We start from the raw sequence: 17,153 nt of genomic DNA on the forward strand, positions 1-17,153 counted from the left end.
TATCTCATATTATCTTCTAGGAAGGTAGGGTGGAAGATAATATTTATTATATAGCCCAGGAGACTGAGTCACAGAGGTTAAGGCATGTGGTGGCAGCACCAGGCTACCCTCAGAGAAAGGAGTTTCCTGTCGCTAGAAGTATAAAAGCTCAGTCAGGGATGTTATGAAGAAGATTCAGGTACTCCATGGGAGGTTGGTCCCCTTCTCCTCCTGTCCTTTTAATTTCCCTCTCTCTCCTCCAGCATGAAAGCGTGATAAAGTCTCCTAAAGATACAAACAAAGCCCATCTTGACCCTTCCCAGTCTGCGACTTTACTTTCTCTTTCCTCTTCCATGTATTACTAAGTTTTTTTCAAAGAGAGGTTTTTACTCACTGTCTCAACTTCCTTGACTTCCATTCCCCTTTTTCCTAGAATCTGGCTTTTGTTGCCACTGTTACTCTGAATCTGCTTTTGCTAAGACCATCTTGTAGTTGTCAAAGCCAATGGACACTTTTCATTTTTTCCCTTTCCTGATACCTATAGCATTTAACATTGTTGGCTGGCTGCTGGGTCTCTCTGAAACTTTCTTCTTCCAGGACACTATGCTTTTTTGGATCTGTAACTCTACTTCTCATTCTCATTCAAACCCTGTCTGTTCCTGACATGTTGGTTTCTCCCAAAGTTCTATCCTCAACCCCCTTCCTTGTTGTTCTCATCCACACCTGTGGCTTTCTCTATCTCATACATGCCATGTTCCAAAACATCTATAGCTCAGTCTTTCTTTTTTTTTTTTTTTGAGACGGAGTCTCGCTGTGTCACCCAGGCTGGAGTGCAGTGGCCGGATCTCAGCTCACTGCAAGCTCCGCCTCCTGGGTTTACGCCATTCTCCTGCCTCAGCCTCCCGAGTAGCTGGGACTACAGGCGCCCGCCACCTCGCCCGGCTAGTTTTTTGTATTTTTTAGTAGAGACGGGGTTTCACCGTGTTAGCCAGGATGGTCTCGATCTCCTGACCTCGTGATCCGCCCGTCTCGGCCTCCCAAAGTGCTGGGATTACAGGCTTGAGCCACCGTGCCCGGCCTATAGCTCAGTCTTTCTATTCCTGAGCTCCAGATCCTTATGTCTCACTCCCTATTAATTATGCCAATTTAGAAAACTATCAAACTGGCTTTTAAGACAAATTAAAATCAAATTGACTATTTATTCCTTACCCAGTGACTTTTGGCCATAAAACATAGTATTAATTATAGATACTAACTGTACTGCAGTTCTAGATCTCAACTATCAAAACTGAAAAAAAAAACCACAACGAACACCTAAAAGTCAACAGTATTTCATATACTTGAAAGTCCACAATTTACACGAGCACTTTCATTCTAGCTTTGTAAATTTAGATAACAATTTAGTTAAAATTACACATTGTAATGGAACAAGGGTTTCTATTTCCCTATCCTGATTTTGTTATTATTACTGAAGTCAAATAATTTGATATGACATGATTATAATGCAGTAAAATTTGTTGACAAGTCTTACCTGGAATTAAAAAATATTTAAAAATTAAAGCAAACTTAGAAAAAAATAAAAAGCATTATTTTTTGTTCTAACAAAATTTATTATGCAGTAATTACAAAGGTTAAAGCCTCTTCCATCTCAAATAAAAATAACAGTTATAATTACACACATCATATAGTACCTTATAGAATGATTCCAATAAATATCACAGGAAATACAGTGCATTTTCAAATTGGAGAGACAAAGACTTTCTCATTCACAGTGTTTGACATAGGAAAGCCTATTTACATATCAATCTGTATAAAGTCATGCTCTCAGTAACAGTCCATACAGAGCTGTGTCAACACAATTCTTTCAGAATGTGAAGTACCGGGCAAACCACTCCTGGCGCTGGGGATCTGGAGAAGCCACTGGAGAAGCTTCACTCTGAGCAGGACTGAATTCATAAAAAGAGAGACATGTAACCCAGCATTAAGTCATTTTGCAAAATGAAGGCAAAAGCACATAAAACATCAGCATAGATTACCACAACGGGTTCCCCATGTTGTAAGTCGTGTTTTAAAGATTTGCTACTCCCTCTACACTAGAATTGGTTCTCCACTCCATGAGAGCATAAGAGTGCATCAGCAGCTCAAATGAAGTCAGTTCAGGAGGAGCCACATCACAACAATCAAAAAAACAAAAAACAACTGCAAAAATGTCACCTTCTTTGAATAAAAAATTCAGTAAGAATTGTGGGAAATAAGAGAGAATAAAATAATGATCCTCTCTTTCAGCACCTTTTCTCTTTTAGTTGATTTTACAGATGTGTCCTTAAATATAACTAAAGTAACTAGTATTTTTTTTACTATGTGCATTTTCTATTAAATTTTCATTTCATAATTCCCTATGCAAATACTCTAGGAAAGGGAGTACATGAAAAATATAATTTCCCCCCATCATTGATGTTATATCGTTTGTACTTATCTTAATTCTAACTAAAGATTCTTTGGGCTACTTAAGAAAACAAAAGAATCCCTACCGTCTTTGGGGAAAATTACAAGGCACGCAACAATGTGTAATGGAAACTCCAGTAGTCATGTTCCTTGAGCTCATGCACATGCATCTTATTGATACCTGAACATACCCATGCACAAGGGAAAATAAGCAACACAAAATATTTAGCAGGAGACAAATTCAGAGGTGTATTTGACTAATTTTCATTCTTGCTATTTTTTTTTTGTTAATCATTAACTATGTCATTAATCACTTAGCCTAAAAAAACCTGCCTACTTGTAAGACTATTACTAGTGACACTGCTAAGATTTAGTAAGAATAAGAAAAAAAAGTAAAGCAGCAAAAAATCAGTAATAGTAAGATGAGCATAAAACAACAGTACTTTCTGACTTTATCTAATGGCTAAATTTCTAATGAAATTTGCATTTCATTCAAAATTTGCTAATACATTTAATCAACAACTGCAAGGTAACTTAAAATGGAATGGAAATTTTAAAAATTATTTATTTTTTCTAAATTTAGTTTTTGCATAAGTATATTTAAGTTCCCAGAGTTTGTGTATGTTTTTATTTTGACAATAAGCATATATATGTATTTATAAATAATCCTGGCAAACAAGAGAAAAAATAAACATATATAAAAAATAAAAAGCACTTAGTAAACAAAAAATTATTTTAAAGTTCTACAATAAGGATGAATTGTTAATTTAAAAATTGGTGACAACACTAAAAATAAAGTAATCGTGCATAATATTAAAATTCTAACCATATAAATCACATTAACACCTCTTCAAGTACTTAGAAAATTGACTGATGACCAGAAATTAGAAAAAAAATTTTAACACAGTCAAAAGGAAGTTCTCTAGAGAGGTGATAAATATACTTTGAAGAAAATATTTCATAGTAAGTTTTCGTAGGTTGTTCTTAAAGTAGTGATTTCTGCAATGTAAGAAGGTAAATTTCTCAAGTTAAAAAAGAAAAGAAAAAAACATTGGTGAGACGGGTCTCACCTCAAAAATGTCTTGGGCCCTTTAGGTGGCACTGGCTGTGGAAGTGGTTTGCTGCTGCTGAACTCAATATCGTGGACTGGAGAATTAGGAATGGGATCCAGGCGGTTAGGATGTCCATTGCCCACTCCACCAGATTCCAGAGCACTTAGATTGGGAACACTCACAAACCTGTTTGTTGGTGATTTATCATTCTTCTTCTTTTGCTGCATTAAAAATAATACATGTGAGGATAGTCCCTGCATGAGGACAAATGAGAAAATAGGAATGGTAGAAGATAGAAATTTGGCATAGGAAAATTTTGGAAGCTTTATGTTAAATTAAGATGTTAATTAACCAGTGTTACCCAAACTGTGGTCTGGGAATCCTTGGAGGTAATTTTTTATCTACATGGAATCCTCAGAGACAGACATGCTACCAGGACAGAAAGACTGAGGAAGAAACATTCAGGAGTCATTCACGAGGAATGGGAGAGAAGGTAAAAAGAGTGCCAAGGGGTAAAGAATACCCTTTTGGGAAGAAAAGGGGAAAAGGGCTGGGGGAGAAAGCAAGTCTTGCAGATAGAAGGTTAAATGGATTTAGGCTAAAATTAGGAGAAGGGGTAAAAGTTAAGCATAATTTTAAAAGAGAGGTCCATGAAATTTAGCCATCTGTCAAAGGGAGGCAGTTCTTGCCTGGAAAAAAAAAAGGAATGAGAAAATGCTTGGCAATGTAGTTTGAAACAAATTGCACATTTCTACTAAAGACCTAAAGCTGACTTAGAGAAATAATCTAGTTTTAAATTCACTGTGACATCTATCTTTCTGAAGAGGGAAAGTTTTATTTTCATAATTAAGTCTAATTTCCATATTAATTGGCTCATATTTTTTAAAATTTAAAGGTTACAAAACAATAGTAATCAGCTGATATTTAAATGTGACTTTAAAATTAACAGATAAAAAGACAAATTCCACTGTAGATTATCAAAATCTATCAGCTTGCAATTCACGAACTTTAGTCTCAAAGTATTTTATTCACATCTCTAGAATCAATGATCATCATCTTGCTATGAGAAGTAAAAATTAACGTGTTGTTAGATATTTAGAATATTCTCATCTTTTACTAATTAGATGTATACTAATTAAATTTGTAAGCTTTTTTGGAAAACAACTCGAGTTTGGGAAAAATGCAATTAATATACAAGACGGAACTTTTATTTATATTTATCTTATTGTCTAAACATTTTCTTCTGTCATATTCTGTGACTTGTAGAGTCTCTGACAAAAATCTTATTTTAGCATAACCAGAAAAAGAAAATAATAATAATAGCTTCTTCAGAACTATTTGTGAAAACTAAAGTCACTATTAGGAGTCAAAAGTAGTTTGAAAGTTCTTACAAAGATGTATCTTTTGCATTTTCTTATTCTAGTCACCAGAGGGCATAATTAAACCTACTTAAGGTTTCTATTTTAAGAAATCAAAAGAACACTGGTAAAGTTCTACAGTAATCATTTTGCAGCTAAAAAATTTAATTCCAATAAAATAAATAAAAGGAGTATTTTTAGTATATCTTTTTCCACAAACCTCATAATCTTGCTTTATAATTAAAATATTATTTAACCCTAAATTATGAATTTAAAAACTAATTATAATTATTCATTCACCAATTATTCACTCAGAGCTTTCTATCTGCCAGGCAATATTTCAGACTCTGAGATACAGCTACATGCCTCTCCAGTCATTCTATTTTAGAAAACATTCACGTTTAAAGTTTGGAACACTTTAACTTGTAAAGGAAGGATAGATTCCGTGTTCTTAACAGAGAAGTTTTATGAGCTGTGAAAGGAAAGGAAAATTTCTGGGTAAAGGCCTAATAAAAATTAGGCATGACGTGAAACTTAATAAAATCTGAATTTGAAAAACAGCTTTGGAACTATCACTTTTGTTTATTCTGCTATTGATTTCTGCCATAAGATTCATAATTCCTATGAAGCCAATATATATATGTATATATATAATCATTTATTCTTTATTACTTGCTTTATTCATAGAATAATTTGTGGTGGCTTATAGGGAATGTGATGAAATTTTGCAACTGAACAAATATTTACTGAATACCGACTATACCCAAAACATGATTGGAGCCATGGGAAGCTGGGGTACAAAGATTTATAAGACTTGGTCATGTCTATTTCAAGGCTCTTCTATTTGTCCCAAGAGAGTAACAAGTATCAAAATAAGTCATATTCAATTTTAATTGTTAAGAACAGTCAGAAAGCCGGGCAAAGTGGCATACACCTGTAATCTCATCCACTCGGGAGCTGGAAGCAGGAGGATCGCTTGAGCCCAAGAGTTTGAGACTAGCCTGAGCAACATAGTGAGACACCATCTCCAAAACAAAAACAAAAAAAACAAACCAAACCAAAAAGAACAGTCAGAAGGCTGAGAGAAGTAAAGCCGTTCTCTGATGATTGTTAGGCAACAAAATACATATCCAACCCAAGGTCCATTAAGATGTTAGGCCTTAAACCAGCAACAGCTGTTGGGTATCCAGGGCTGGAGTCTCTTTCTGGACCACAAGCAGAAGATTGTGAGCAATAAGAAAATGACAAGAAATACTCTTAAGAGAGTCAGAAGGTTAGTTTTCTTTAGAAATATGAAAAAAAGGTAGAACCAAGTTTTATAATATTGGTAAAATATATTTAAAGGAATATGAGCATTATTCAGAGTTTCATTCTGAAAATGAACATACAAATAATTCATAAGTTTTAGGGCTAGATTATTAAATAGAAGAAAACATTTTTTGGGAGCTTTATCTAACTATGCTGCTCCAAATATTTTCACCATATTTTTAACCAACTTTTAAACCACATTCCTATTCTACAGTGTTTATGGCACATACCTTAGCCAATGGATTAATAACACCAACAGTAGGACTTGAGTTAAACACTTTGTTGAAGTTAGTTTCTCGATTGACTAATTCCAGCTGATAAAACTTATTATCCTCCTATGCAAAAGAATTATAAACATCTTTTAAATATTTTCTATGGAATATTTTAAAAACATAAATGTATAAATGCCATTTCATTTAAAATTTAATATAAAACCTGAATGAAGATTTATGTACTTTGTTTAAAGAGTTCTAGACCTGATTGCTGCTGTCTTAAGGAATGTTGGGGGATAAGTTTTCAACACCTTTTAAACCCTATACCCAAGCACTTGACCCTTTTCCTTCAAGAGTGGACCTAAATGTTTTATTTGGTCCCAACTCTGTTTCACAGGGCTATGCAGTTTGGGCAGATTTAACTCACATTAATGGGGCTCTGGGCATGACTGAATTATTTCCACAGATAAGGATGACAGTATATCATTAATCTTTATTTCTATTTCTTTTTATAGGCGTTTTTCACCATACCCAGCAATTTTTTGTTTTTGGTGTGTGTAGAGGTAGGGTCTCAGTACGTCACCCAGGTTGGACTCAAACTCCTAGCCTTCAGCAATCCTCTGGCTTCAGCCTCCCAAAGTGCTGGGATTATAAGCATGAGCCATCATATCTGGCCTCATTATTCTTCAGTACTATAAATAGATTCGATTGCATCTAATCTGAGATATTAATCTATGATAGCAATGGTAATCAAAGAACAGGGAAAAAGTGAAGGCCCATATAGAGATAAAACCTTTACCTTTGGCTTCACCAACACAATATGCTAATTAAGTAAGCAGAATGTGGGAAGGCCATAAGTAAACACAACAGTGTGTGGGAGAATGCAGGGCTGTGCTCTAGCAAAACTAGATTCTAGTGAAATCTAGTAGAATTCTTTATGCCTCTCTTAGTCACCACTGTCTCGACCTATGTGCCTCACAGTCCACGGAATCACGCTGTTGTGGAAGGAGTATGGAACAACCCTTGGCTACAATCCTGGCTCTTCCCTGGTGAGCTGTGTTGCTTTGGAAAGTTGCTTTACTGTATTTGCTGTGAGGATAAAATATAATGATAACATGTCCTCAGTAAGAACTGGGAATTAATAGCTATTTATATGGAACACAGTTTCAATACATTTACTATGCTTGCTGATTTCATGTGTGAAATATAATGTGCCATGAGTCTGCTGCTATCAGATGGAGCAATCTATAAGGCCTGTGCTCATGTTCACAATATGTAGAAAATTGGGTGGTTGGTGGATTGAAGCAGCACACGCTCATCTCTCCAAAGCCTGCTCCTGGATTCTACCTGTGATCCCCAATGTACTACCTATTGCTTTCAGCAGGAACCTCTAGTCTCAGACAACAGGCTGCCTCTCTTAAATGCAAACAGAGATGCATTGAGGAAAAAGGACTTCAGAAATACATGTTGCTCTTATGCTCTTTTGCATGCTACGTTCCAAAGTCGTCTGCTGAAGATATGAACCGTTAAAGAGTATATTCATTGTTAAATCTGTATTTTTTTAGCTGATAAACTTCAGAGTCATTAAGAACCCAGTGTTACTGACTTTCCAAGAGAGAACCTCAGCGTTACTGACCTTCCAGGAGAAAGCATGCAACTTTTCTGAGGCTAGAATATGGAACACTTTTTCTATAGAGTAAAAATTCTGGATTAGTGTTTGCTAGGACACATTTTAGGAAATCAATACGCTCAACTCGTTAGTGTACAATACAGGCTAATGCATGAATGTGCTGGCTTTTCTTTGCTAGCCAATCCTAATTCTACATGTGTGACACACATACATACACACACTTCAATGGTATATTAATTGTATACTGGCAGTGACATATTATTAAACATTAAATAGGTATCAAAAAGACTTTCTTTTTAAAAATATGAAAGACGTACAATTCCCTTCCCCTAATGCCAAATTTAAATTTTAAAAATTACTTTATATTTATTCATAAACATTTCAATAAACTTTCAATCACAATGCACACGTTCTGTGTTTTCTATTTTCAGTTAGCATTACTTAAAAAGACTGTCCCATATTTTCCCAATCAATATCTATTGATTACTAACATGGTTAGACTAAAACCAAAACATCTTACAATTAGTTTCTTTATGATCTGGTCTCTTTCAGTAAGCATAGCTTTTAATTCTGTAATCATCTGTATATCTTCTGGTTTTGATTCTCTCATTAGATATTTTTCTTCCATTTCTTCTAATCTGAAAACAAGAAAGACTTTAGCTCATTGATATCACTCAGATACATTCTTCTGTAATACCCACATTAAAAAAATTAGTCTAGTTGAACACACACAAAAATCCAACAACTTCTTTTTTCCTTAAAACTTTTAAGCATAATGACATGACTGCTTCAAGAGCAGTAGTTACACTAAAGGCTTTAAAGGGTAGATGGTACTATGAAAGGCTTTGCAGGTTATTTTCTGAAGAAGTCACTCATTTTAGGTCATTCCAGAGTATTTGGAGAAGAGGTGAGGAGTATTTGGAGATAAGCTCTGCAGAAGAAATTATATGTTGAATGATACTAACCTGACAAATACAGGTTTGATACTAGAAAGGCAGGCTTACTATTACAACTGCTTATCACAATATAATACTGTGTGATAGCACAAGACTTGGTAACATATAAAAAGGACGAGAAACAAATACAGATGAAAGAAAAAGGACACACATGTATGACAGCAGTTTTTCCTGGTTTACAGAAAATAAGGTTTAAAATTCTATATTATCAGCCAGTACATACAAACTGGAAAAAAGGTTCATCAGGTAAGAGAAAAATTACGTGCCCTTCTAAGCCTATTCTCTACTGAATGATATGAGGTGGTAATAGGCCTGAATGCCCTGATCACTAAAATAGAGGCCACTTTTTTTTTTTTTTTGAGACGGAGTCTCGCCCTGTCGCCCAGGCTGGAGTGCAGTGGCGCGATCTCGGCTCACTGCAAGCTCCGCCTCCCGGGTTCACGCCATTCTCCTGCCTCAGCCTCCCGAGTAGCTGGGACTACAGGCGCCCACAACTGCGCCCGGCTAATTTTTTGTATTTTTAGTAGAGACGGGGTTTCACCGTGGTCTCGATCTCCTGACCTTGTGATCCGCCCGTAGAGGCCACTTTTTATAAGCAGGTGACATATCCTGCTGAGTCTAAGAATATAGGATGGGGCAGACTGAAGAGAATACAAATGGAAACTGCTGGCTTAGTTTCAGAAAAAGCACTTTCAATTTCAGAAAATGCAAATAATTAGAACAATTAAAAAATCTTATTGTTTTCAGGATATAAAGGATAGAACTTAAACAGAATTCCAATAACATTATTCAATAGAATTATGGTTAATGAAGATTCTTAGAAAAAATTATTCACTCATGAATACTGAGTAACTTGTAGATGATCTGGTCTTCCAGAAGTCAGTTATATATTCCTATTCCCACCCAAAACCCTAGAGAGGTACCTGAATCTCAGTGTATTTGAGTACCGTAAAATCCCTCCACAAATTCAGCCCAAGCTAAAGATTTGGAGATAATGTATTAGGCTCTCTATCCAGTCCCCTGGCTAAAGTTCTCAATTAGGGTGTTGGGAGGTATGAAGGTGATGAGGAAATGAGGAAGTCATTGTCTCAGGATCAGCTGGGAGTTTGTCAGATCAGTGTGAGGTAAGTTGTACAACAGGGGCGTCCAATCTTTTGGTTTCCCTGGGCCACATTTAAAGAATTGTCTTCGGGCACACATAAAATACACTAACGATAGCTGATGAGCTTAAAAAAAAAAAATCTAAAAAAAAAAAAAAAAATCTTACCTTGTTTTAAGAAAGTTTACAAATTTGTGTTGGGCTGCATTCAAAGTTGTCCTGGGCCGCATATGGCCTGCGGGCCGTGGGTTGCACAACTTTGCTGTACAACGTGTTAAGTTCCACTATCTTTACTTTTGTTCTTTTGTGACAATAAAGACCAAGTGAAAAATAATGTGATTTGTTTACTCACATAAAGTGACCTTGCATTTTTCCCCAATATGGCAGAGTTAATTCTTACATATTTTATGGGCAAAGATTTTAAGAAAGTCAAGAAATACTAATCTAGTAAAAGAAATAGCAATTTGGGTTTTATGTTGGAGAAACCACAAGATGTCACTGGAGCACTTTCTTTTATCATTAAAAGCAAAGTACAAGATTTATGAACTGCTTCCCGCAGCTGAGCAAGAATACTTGGTATAAATGGTAAGCAACTAAATTTAAAGCCTTATTTAAAACTATTATTTCTATCTTTTTGTTAATTGAAAAGTTAAGGTAAAGTGAATCTAAAGTGATCAGTTAAAATCTCTGAACCAATTTTTTTGCATAATAAAGGTCTACCCCTGAATCCAAATTGCAGTGTTTTGTTCTTAGCTTAAACATCTTTTGCCTGCAGAATTACTATCAGTTAATCTTCTCTATAAAATATCTGATACAGTTTGGCTGTATCTCACCCAAATCTCATCTTGAATTTTGTCCTCACAATCCCCATGTGTTATGGGAAAAACCTGGTGGGAGGTAACTGAATCATGGGGGCAGTTATCCCCTGCTGTTCTCATGATAGTGAGTTCTCAAAAGATCTGATGGTTTTATAAGGGCAAATCTTTTCCCCCTTTGCTTGGCCCTTCTCCTTCCTGTCACCATGTGAAGAAGGATGTGTTTACTTCCCCTTCCACCATGACTGTAAGTTTCCTGAGGCCTCTCCAGCCATGAAGAACTGTGAGTCGATTAAACCTCTTTCCTTTATAAATTACCTAGTCTCGGGCATGCCTTTATTAGCAGCGTGAGAACGGACTAATACAACATTTTTACATCACCAAAAATGTTTAATAAGAAAAATATCTGGATATTAAATGGGAAAATATAATTGATTACACATAGAAAAAACATAACCCATGTAAACACAAACAGGAAAGCATTAAAGGAGAGAACAAGTAATATGATATAGATTTAACTTGCAAATATATTTCAATAATTACTAGTCTTTCAAAATTCTTATAGAAAGAAAACTTGGTACTATTCCAATATCCATTTCAAGCCAAGACTAGTCAATATTTTTCTTTTCTTCAGTTGCCGCAAGCAACCCTTGTAACCAGCACTGCTTCTAAAATTTAGTCCAGGTGTGAACAACTGGTAACATAGTTTTTTTTTTTTTTTTTTTTTTAAATTATACTTTAAGTTCTGGGATACATGTGCAGAACATGCAGGTTTATTACATAGGTATACATGTGCCATGGTGGTTTGCTGCACCCATCATCTACATTAGGTATCTCTCCTAATGCTATCCCTCCCCCTGCCCCCCATCCCCCGACAGGCCCCGATGTGTGATGTTCCCCTCCCTGTGCCATAGGTTCTCATTGTTCAACTCCCACTTATGAGTGAGAACATGCGGTGTTTGGTTTTGTTCCTGGATATACAGTTGTTTTTAAGTTTGTTCTTCTTTAATCTTCCTAATCGCAAGAAAAAAAATTGTTTGGGTGTATACATATACATATATATACACATGTATATATATACACACATATACTTTTTTTTTTTTCTGAGATGGAGTTTTGCTCTGCCGCCCAGGCTGGAGTGCAATGGCACAATCTCAGTTCACTGCAACCTCCACCTCCCGGGTCCGAGTGATTCTCCTGCCTCAGTCTCCCAAGTAGCTGGGATTACAAGTGTCTGCCACCACACCCGGCTAATTTTCATATTTTTAGTAGAGACGAGGTTTTATCATGTTGGCCAGGCTGGTCTCGAACTCCTGATATCAGATGATCTGCCCGCCTCAGCCCCCCAAAAGTGCTGGGATTACAGGTATGAGCCACTGTGCCCAGCCGGGTCTATGTATCTTAAATGGCCTTCATAACTTATGTTCATTACTCTAGTTCACAACACTCAGGCCTTCAGCGTAAATGCTAGCTAGAATCTAATAACATTGTTTTATTTGCACAAAATTTACATTTATATAATTATAGCTTAGCTTCTGTTTAGAATACAGGATAACATTTTCAGTAGTGATAAATGTTCTACTGTAGTGATACCAAGTTTTCCTGTTAAATATTTAAGTTAAAATAAGTCAATTAAAAATATTAACAAAATAATATACGTAGCCAGAAATGACCCAGTTCCCAGGGATGTATATGAATGATGAAAGCCTGGGAAATGCCGCCTTGAGAGTACCACACAAGTGTAGCCTTTTACTCAAATTTTATGGACTTCCATTAAAAGTAATAGAAGAGAGAAGAGAAAGGGGAAAAAAAGGAGAAAGGAGAAGTAGAACATATAAAATTACTAATTAGGGCCACTGATGGATTCTCACCAGGCATGCGTGCCCTGCTTTCTTTGACTCTGACAATATACAGGTCAATGTCTGTGATTCATGAACAACACAGGACTAAATTACAAATGCCTAAAAAGCTGTATACAAAGTTTCCAAGTTATAGTCTGGTTAAGAAAAAAAAAAGGATAAAAAATAAAATCAGTGAATTTTAGAACCAAAAATAGTATACTATCGTTTCATAACCAAACAATAGTATATTATGCACACATATATCCTAGGACTTTAATTTTATAAAGATGAAAAAACTCTATATATCATCATTTTCTAAACTCTTAAATAAAGGAAATATACCAGTTGAAGCATTGTAACGCTGAACCCTTCTTTTCCCATAAATTCTGCACAGACTCTGATTTGTGACAAGACTACTTCTATACCTCACAAAGCTTACAAAAATAATCTGAATGGTAAATTAATAATCAAGGGACAACGACAACAAAAGTTAATTGAGTATTATAGATGAAAGGACTCAAAACTTAAAAAAAATTAGTAATTCAGGTATGACGGAGTGCTTCTTTTCAATTTGGGATTACTGACCTATTTAAATCTAAGTACAGAAACTCAACATTTCTCTCAAGAAGAAATCACCTTCTGTGAAATAAACCTAAACAATCAATAATAATCTCAGAACCACCTTTTTGCATATTAAAAAATCGGCCATTACCTCAAGTTGTAAAGAATGTTTTCATTTAGCTTAAACTTTCTTTACTTACAGAGTAAATCATTCAGATAAAAAAAATCAAACAGCCCATTTCTCTCATTTGTTTCTAAAAGAAACCAGAATCAGGACATTTTTATTAGATACAAAGTTTTTACTACTATATCACTGAAAAATAAAATTTTTACAGAACTCTCTGAAAATCTAAGACTTTAACTTTCAGCACCAGAGAACAGGATTTCTAATAATCGTCATTCCATAAGCAATATAGAACTCATCACCATTTCTACAATACTTACAGACTTGGGGTATTTCCCATCCTTTACATGTGTTGCCCCACCCTTCCCTCTCCAGGAAGGGAGTTCAACAGGATTTGGGGCAGGAGCAGAAGCAAGAAGGTGTATCTGCCCCAAGCTTCCTCAGCAGCTGCACCATGTCCTTTCAGCCCTGCTACCACCGCCTTCCAGGAATCTACAGCACTCTTCTGATTTCAAAGTTTTAAAGCCAGGGTGCAGCTGAGAATAAACTTCAACAGAATTCCCCAGTCCTTGGGAACAGTTCATATATTGTTTCCCACAGCTCCATAAGTTGGAACCAACTCTCCCTGCTCATTACCTGTCTAAACCCAAACCATTCAGCAGATCCAAGCAGGCTGCATTTAAGGACATGGAACAGAAACAACCAATTGTCTAAAACTATGCTTTACAACATTGTAGCCATTAGTCTGCATATGGCTACTTACATTTAAATTAATTAAAATTAAATGAAATTTAAAAATTCAGTTCCTCAGTTATGCTAACCCCAATTCAAGTGTTCAATAGCTATTTTTAGCTAGAAGCTACTAACCTGGACAAAGCAGATACAAAACAGTTTCATTATCACAGACAATCTATTGAATAGTGCTGGTCAAATATCAATTTGATATGTGTTTGTTTTTAACTAAAGGAGTAAACACCTAAAGCTAGGGGGTAATTACCTGCTGGCAGTAGATTTCTGGTGAAAAAAGAAACATGGCTGGTTAGCATGGACCCAAGTAGAAGCATTAAAATGAAAGGAGGGTCTAGCAAAGCAGGTAGTTTACTTAAAAGTAAATACTAATTTTTTGATTATTAAAAATGATCATAAAATCAAAAACTAAGTTTTTTGCTACCTACTGAAGATTCATAATGTGCAAAACCATATGCAACAGAATAAAGGAAAAACAAGGACACAACCTTTACTCTTTTAACATTCCTAAGGAGACAGGACACACAGATAGACTGATGTTATTCTTTCTGTGACGATGCTTTTCAGAGCATGAAGTGGGGGACGCCAAGATTTCAATCTCTGTCTGAGGAATATCACTGATGCCAGGAAAAAGGATAGCCAAGGAACTGAGTCTATTGTAAACCATTTCTGCAAAAGCATGAGGTTATGAGCTGTTATACAAGGCAGATACCAGAGCTCATATTTGGCCCAAAAGGATTTAAAAATCACCTCTAATAACAGCAAACACCAAAATCAGAGTGACCATCATCAGTCAACTGCCTCATCCTAATTAAAGAACATATAGCACTGCAATTACCATCTGTAACACAGCACTAAAATTTTCTTTTTGAAGTATCCTTTCTATTAGCGTCAAAATAACAGCTAATCTGAGGTTAAACACAGCGCTCCTAAATTTAGTATCCACATATGAATTTTCTTATATAATATAACTTACGACACTTGTAAAGCTGCATTTATTTCCTTGAGTAGCTCGTTAGTCTTATTAAAATCTGCCCGCATGATATTTTTCTCTCTGAGGTGGTCTGCTGTCATGACATCCAACTCTTTTTCAAGCCTCTTGTTTAAATCTTGTTCATGCAACCTGTTTGATTTATTTTTAGTTAAGAAAATGTTACTCTGAAGTCAAGCTTTCAAAACTTTCTATTATTCTACCAGATTTGAAATGGTTTTTGGGATAATATATAGAAAATTAATGTAAACAGCCTAAATTAAGCTACTTACTTTCTGCTATAAGCTTCTGGCTTTGTTAAAGTTGTCTCCTTTAATGCTTTTTCAAATAACATTTTTAAAAGATTTCAGTTAATTATATACAATTTCCAAAGTGAATGAATACATGTATATCATTCAAGATACAAACATTTCATCTGTGTTCTAGATTATAATATAGTCATCAAATAAAGTAAAAAGTGGTCTTCAATATTTTACTAGAGAGGTAGTCTAGTCACAAAAATAGGCATAGATTACTAAATATCAGCACAACAGTTTTTCAGATGACACTGCATATTCCTTCCGTTGTAGTTAATGGCATACCTTATCTGTTGGTTAGATTCACTTCGTATTCTGAGAATTTCTTTCCCCTTAAATTCCAGTTCTTTGGTTAGGGCACTTATATTCTCATGAAGGTGCTGAACCTCCTTATCCAATTCAGAGATGTGATGCTCTCTGTGTCTTAATTCCTCTTGTAGATCTGTAATTCTACACATGTGCTCCTTACTCTGTAAAAAAAAAAAAAAAAAAAAGTAATTTTTAGAAGTTTTCTACATATTTGATTTCTGTGTTTATCTGCGGGAAAGAAAATGACACACTGGACTGTCAAATGTAATCATTCTGACACTGCTTCTTCAAAAGCCAACTGCTGAAGTGAGAAAACCTCAAGGCCTCTCTTTCCACACATATACGTGTGTATATGGATATGGCTTCAATAATGTCAGGTTACAAGGAACCCAAAAGGTCAAAGGACATCTCTCTCATTTTACAGATGAGGAAACCAATGCTCAAAGATGACTTATAACCAGTGGCTGAGTTGAGATTAGAACACAGGGCTCTTACATTCTCAGTAAGTTTTACATGATTTTGAAGAATAATTGTGGCACCACTGCCTAGAATCTAGAAAGTGCATCTAAGGAGGCCCTCCCAAAAGAACACTCATCACATGGCTTACAAAGCAGACTTAGTTTAGTGCTGCTCTAGCAGTTATCTGACAGTTAAGCTCCCTTCTGTGATCGTGCCACCCCAGTCTCGGTGACAAAGTGAGACTCTGTCTCAAATAAATAAAAAAATTAAATAAAGCTCTTCAATATAAATAGAATGTGATAACCAGTGAAAATAAGAGTTACTACAAAATAATTTTCAGAAAATTATGAACATTCAATCTATTCAAACAGTACAGAATACTCTTACTTACCTGTCTTCTGCTGATGTCTATGCTTCTCTCTAATTCCATTTTAGCAGCTGCCAATTCTTGATGATGATTATGCCGTAACAAATCAATTGCAGCTGCATGTTGATGGTTGAGTTCTGAGCGCAAGGAAGCTGGAATTGCAAGGCAAAAATACGGTTGGTACCTTTAAAAAAATATTATCAATACTTTAGATAAAAATTATAGAAGTAAAAAAAATTATTTAAAAATCAGAACACTTGTGTATGTCCATTAAATTAATAGATTATTACAAACTCACAAATTTAAATATTATAGACTACAATATACTATCATGAATTTAAAGTTAATCTAGCTTTGATGAGGATATAAAAAATTTCAAATGTTTAAGTGGATCAAGGCATTTTTATACATGCTTTCAGTATGCAGGTAAAGTGCTAATGGAGATGAAGTATTTTTAATTCATCTCTTTCACTATTAGAATAATAAAATTTGGTCAGGCACAGGGGCTCATGCCTATAATCCCAGCACTTTGAGGGGCCGAGGTGGGTGGATCACCTGAGGTCAGGAGTTCGCGACCAGCGTGACCAACATGGTGAAACCCCAT

The 17,153-nt window shown here is 35.4% G+C and overlaps 1 protein-coding gene across 8 annotated transcripts in view; it reads right to left on the reverse strand.

Annotated features, from left to right (window-relative positions):
• Positions 1 to 1,568: 1,568 nt before the first annotated feature.
• Positions 1,569 to 17,153, reverse strand: part of FAM184A (family with sequence similarity 184 member A) — a 124,859-nt gene continuing 109,274 nt past the window's right edge. The window contains exons 12-19 of one of the 8 annotated variants that reach the window (XR_001444529.3): positions 16,574 to 16,701; positions 15,700 to 15,884; positions 15,104 to 15,250; positions 8,505 to 8,622; positions 6,373 to 6,477; positions 3,495 to 3,697; positions 2,511 to 2,605; positions 1,569 to 1,925 (exon numbers count right to left, since the gene is read on the reverse strand). Coding sequence is in view for 6 of the 8 variants with exons in the window: in XM_001110223.4 (XP_001110223.2) it covers positions 1,844 to 1,925; positions 3,495 to 3,697; positions 6,373 to 6,477; positions 8,505 to 8,622; positions 15,104 to 15,250; positions 15,700 to 15,884; positions 16,574 to 16,701 (968 nt within the window). In the remaining 2 variants the exon portion in view is untranslated. Of the gene's footprint in view, positions 1,926 to 2,510; positions 2,606 to 3,494; positions 4,166 to 6,372; positions 6,478 to 8,504; positions 8,623 to 15,103; positions 15,251 to 15,699; positions 15,885 to 16,573; positions 16,702 to 17,153 lie in introns of those variants that run through there. The other 7 variants (XR_013416173.1, XM_001110223.4, XM_015137515.3 and 4 more) reach the window with 7 other exon arrangements.

The sequence above is a fragment of the Macaca mulatta genome, chromosome 4 (genome assembly GCF_049350105.2).
Source record: "Macaca mulatta isolate MMU2019108-1 chromosome 4, T2T-MMU8v2.0, whole genome shotgun sequence".
Taxonomy (NCBI): domain Eukaryota; kingdom Metazoa; phylum Chordata; class Mammalia; order Primates; family Cercopithecidae; genus Macaca; species Macaca mulatta.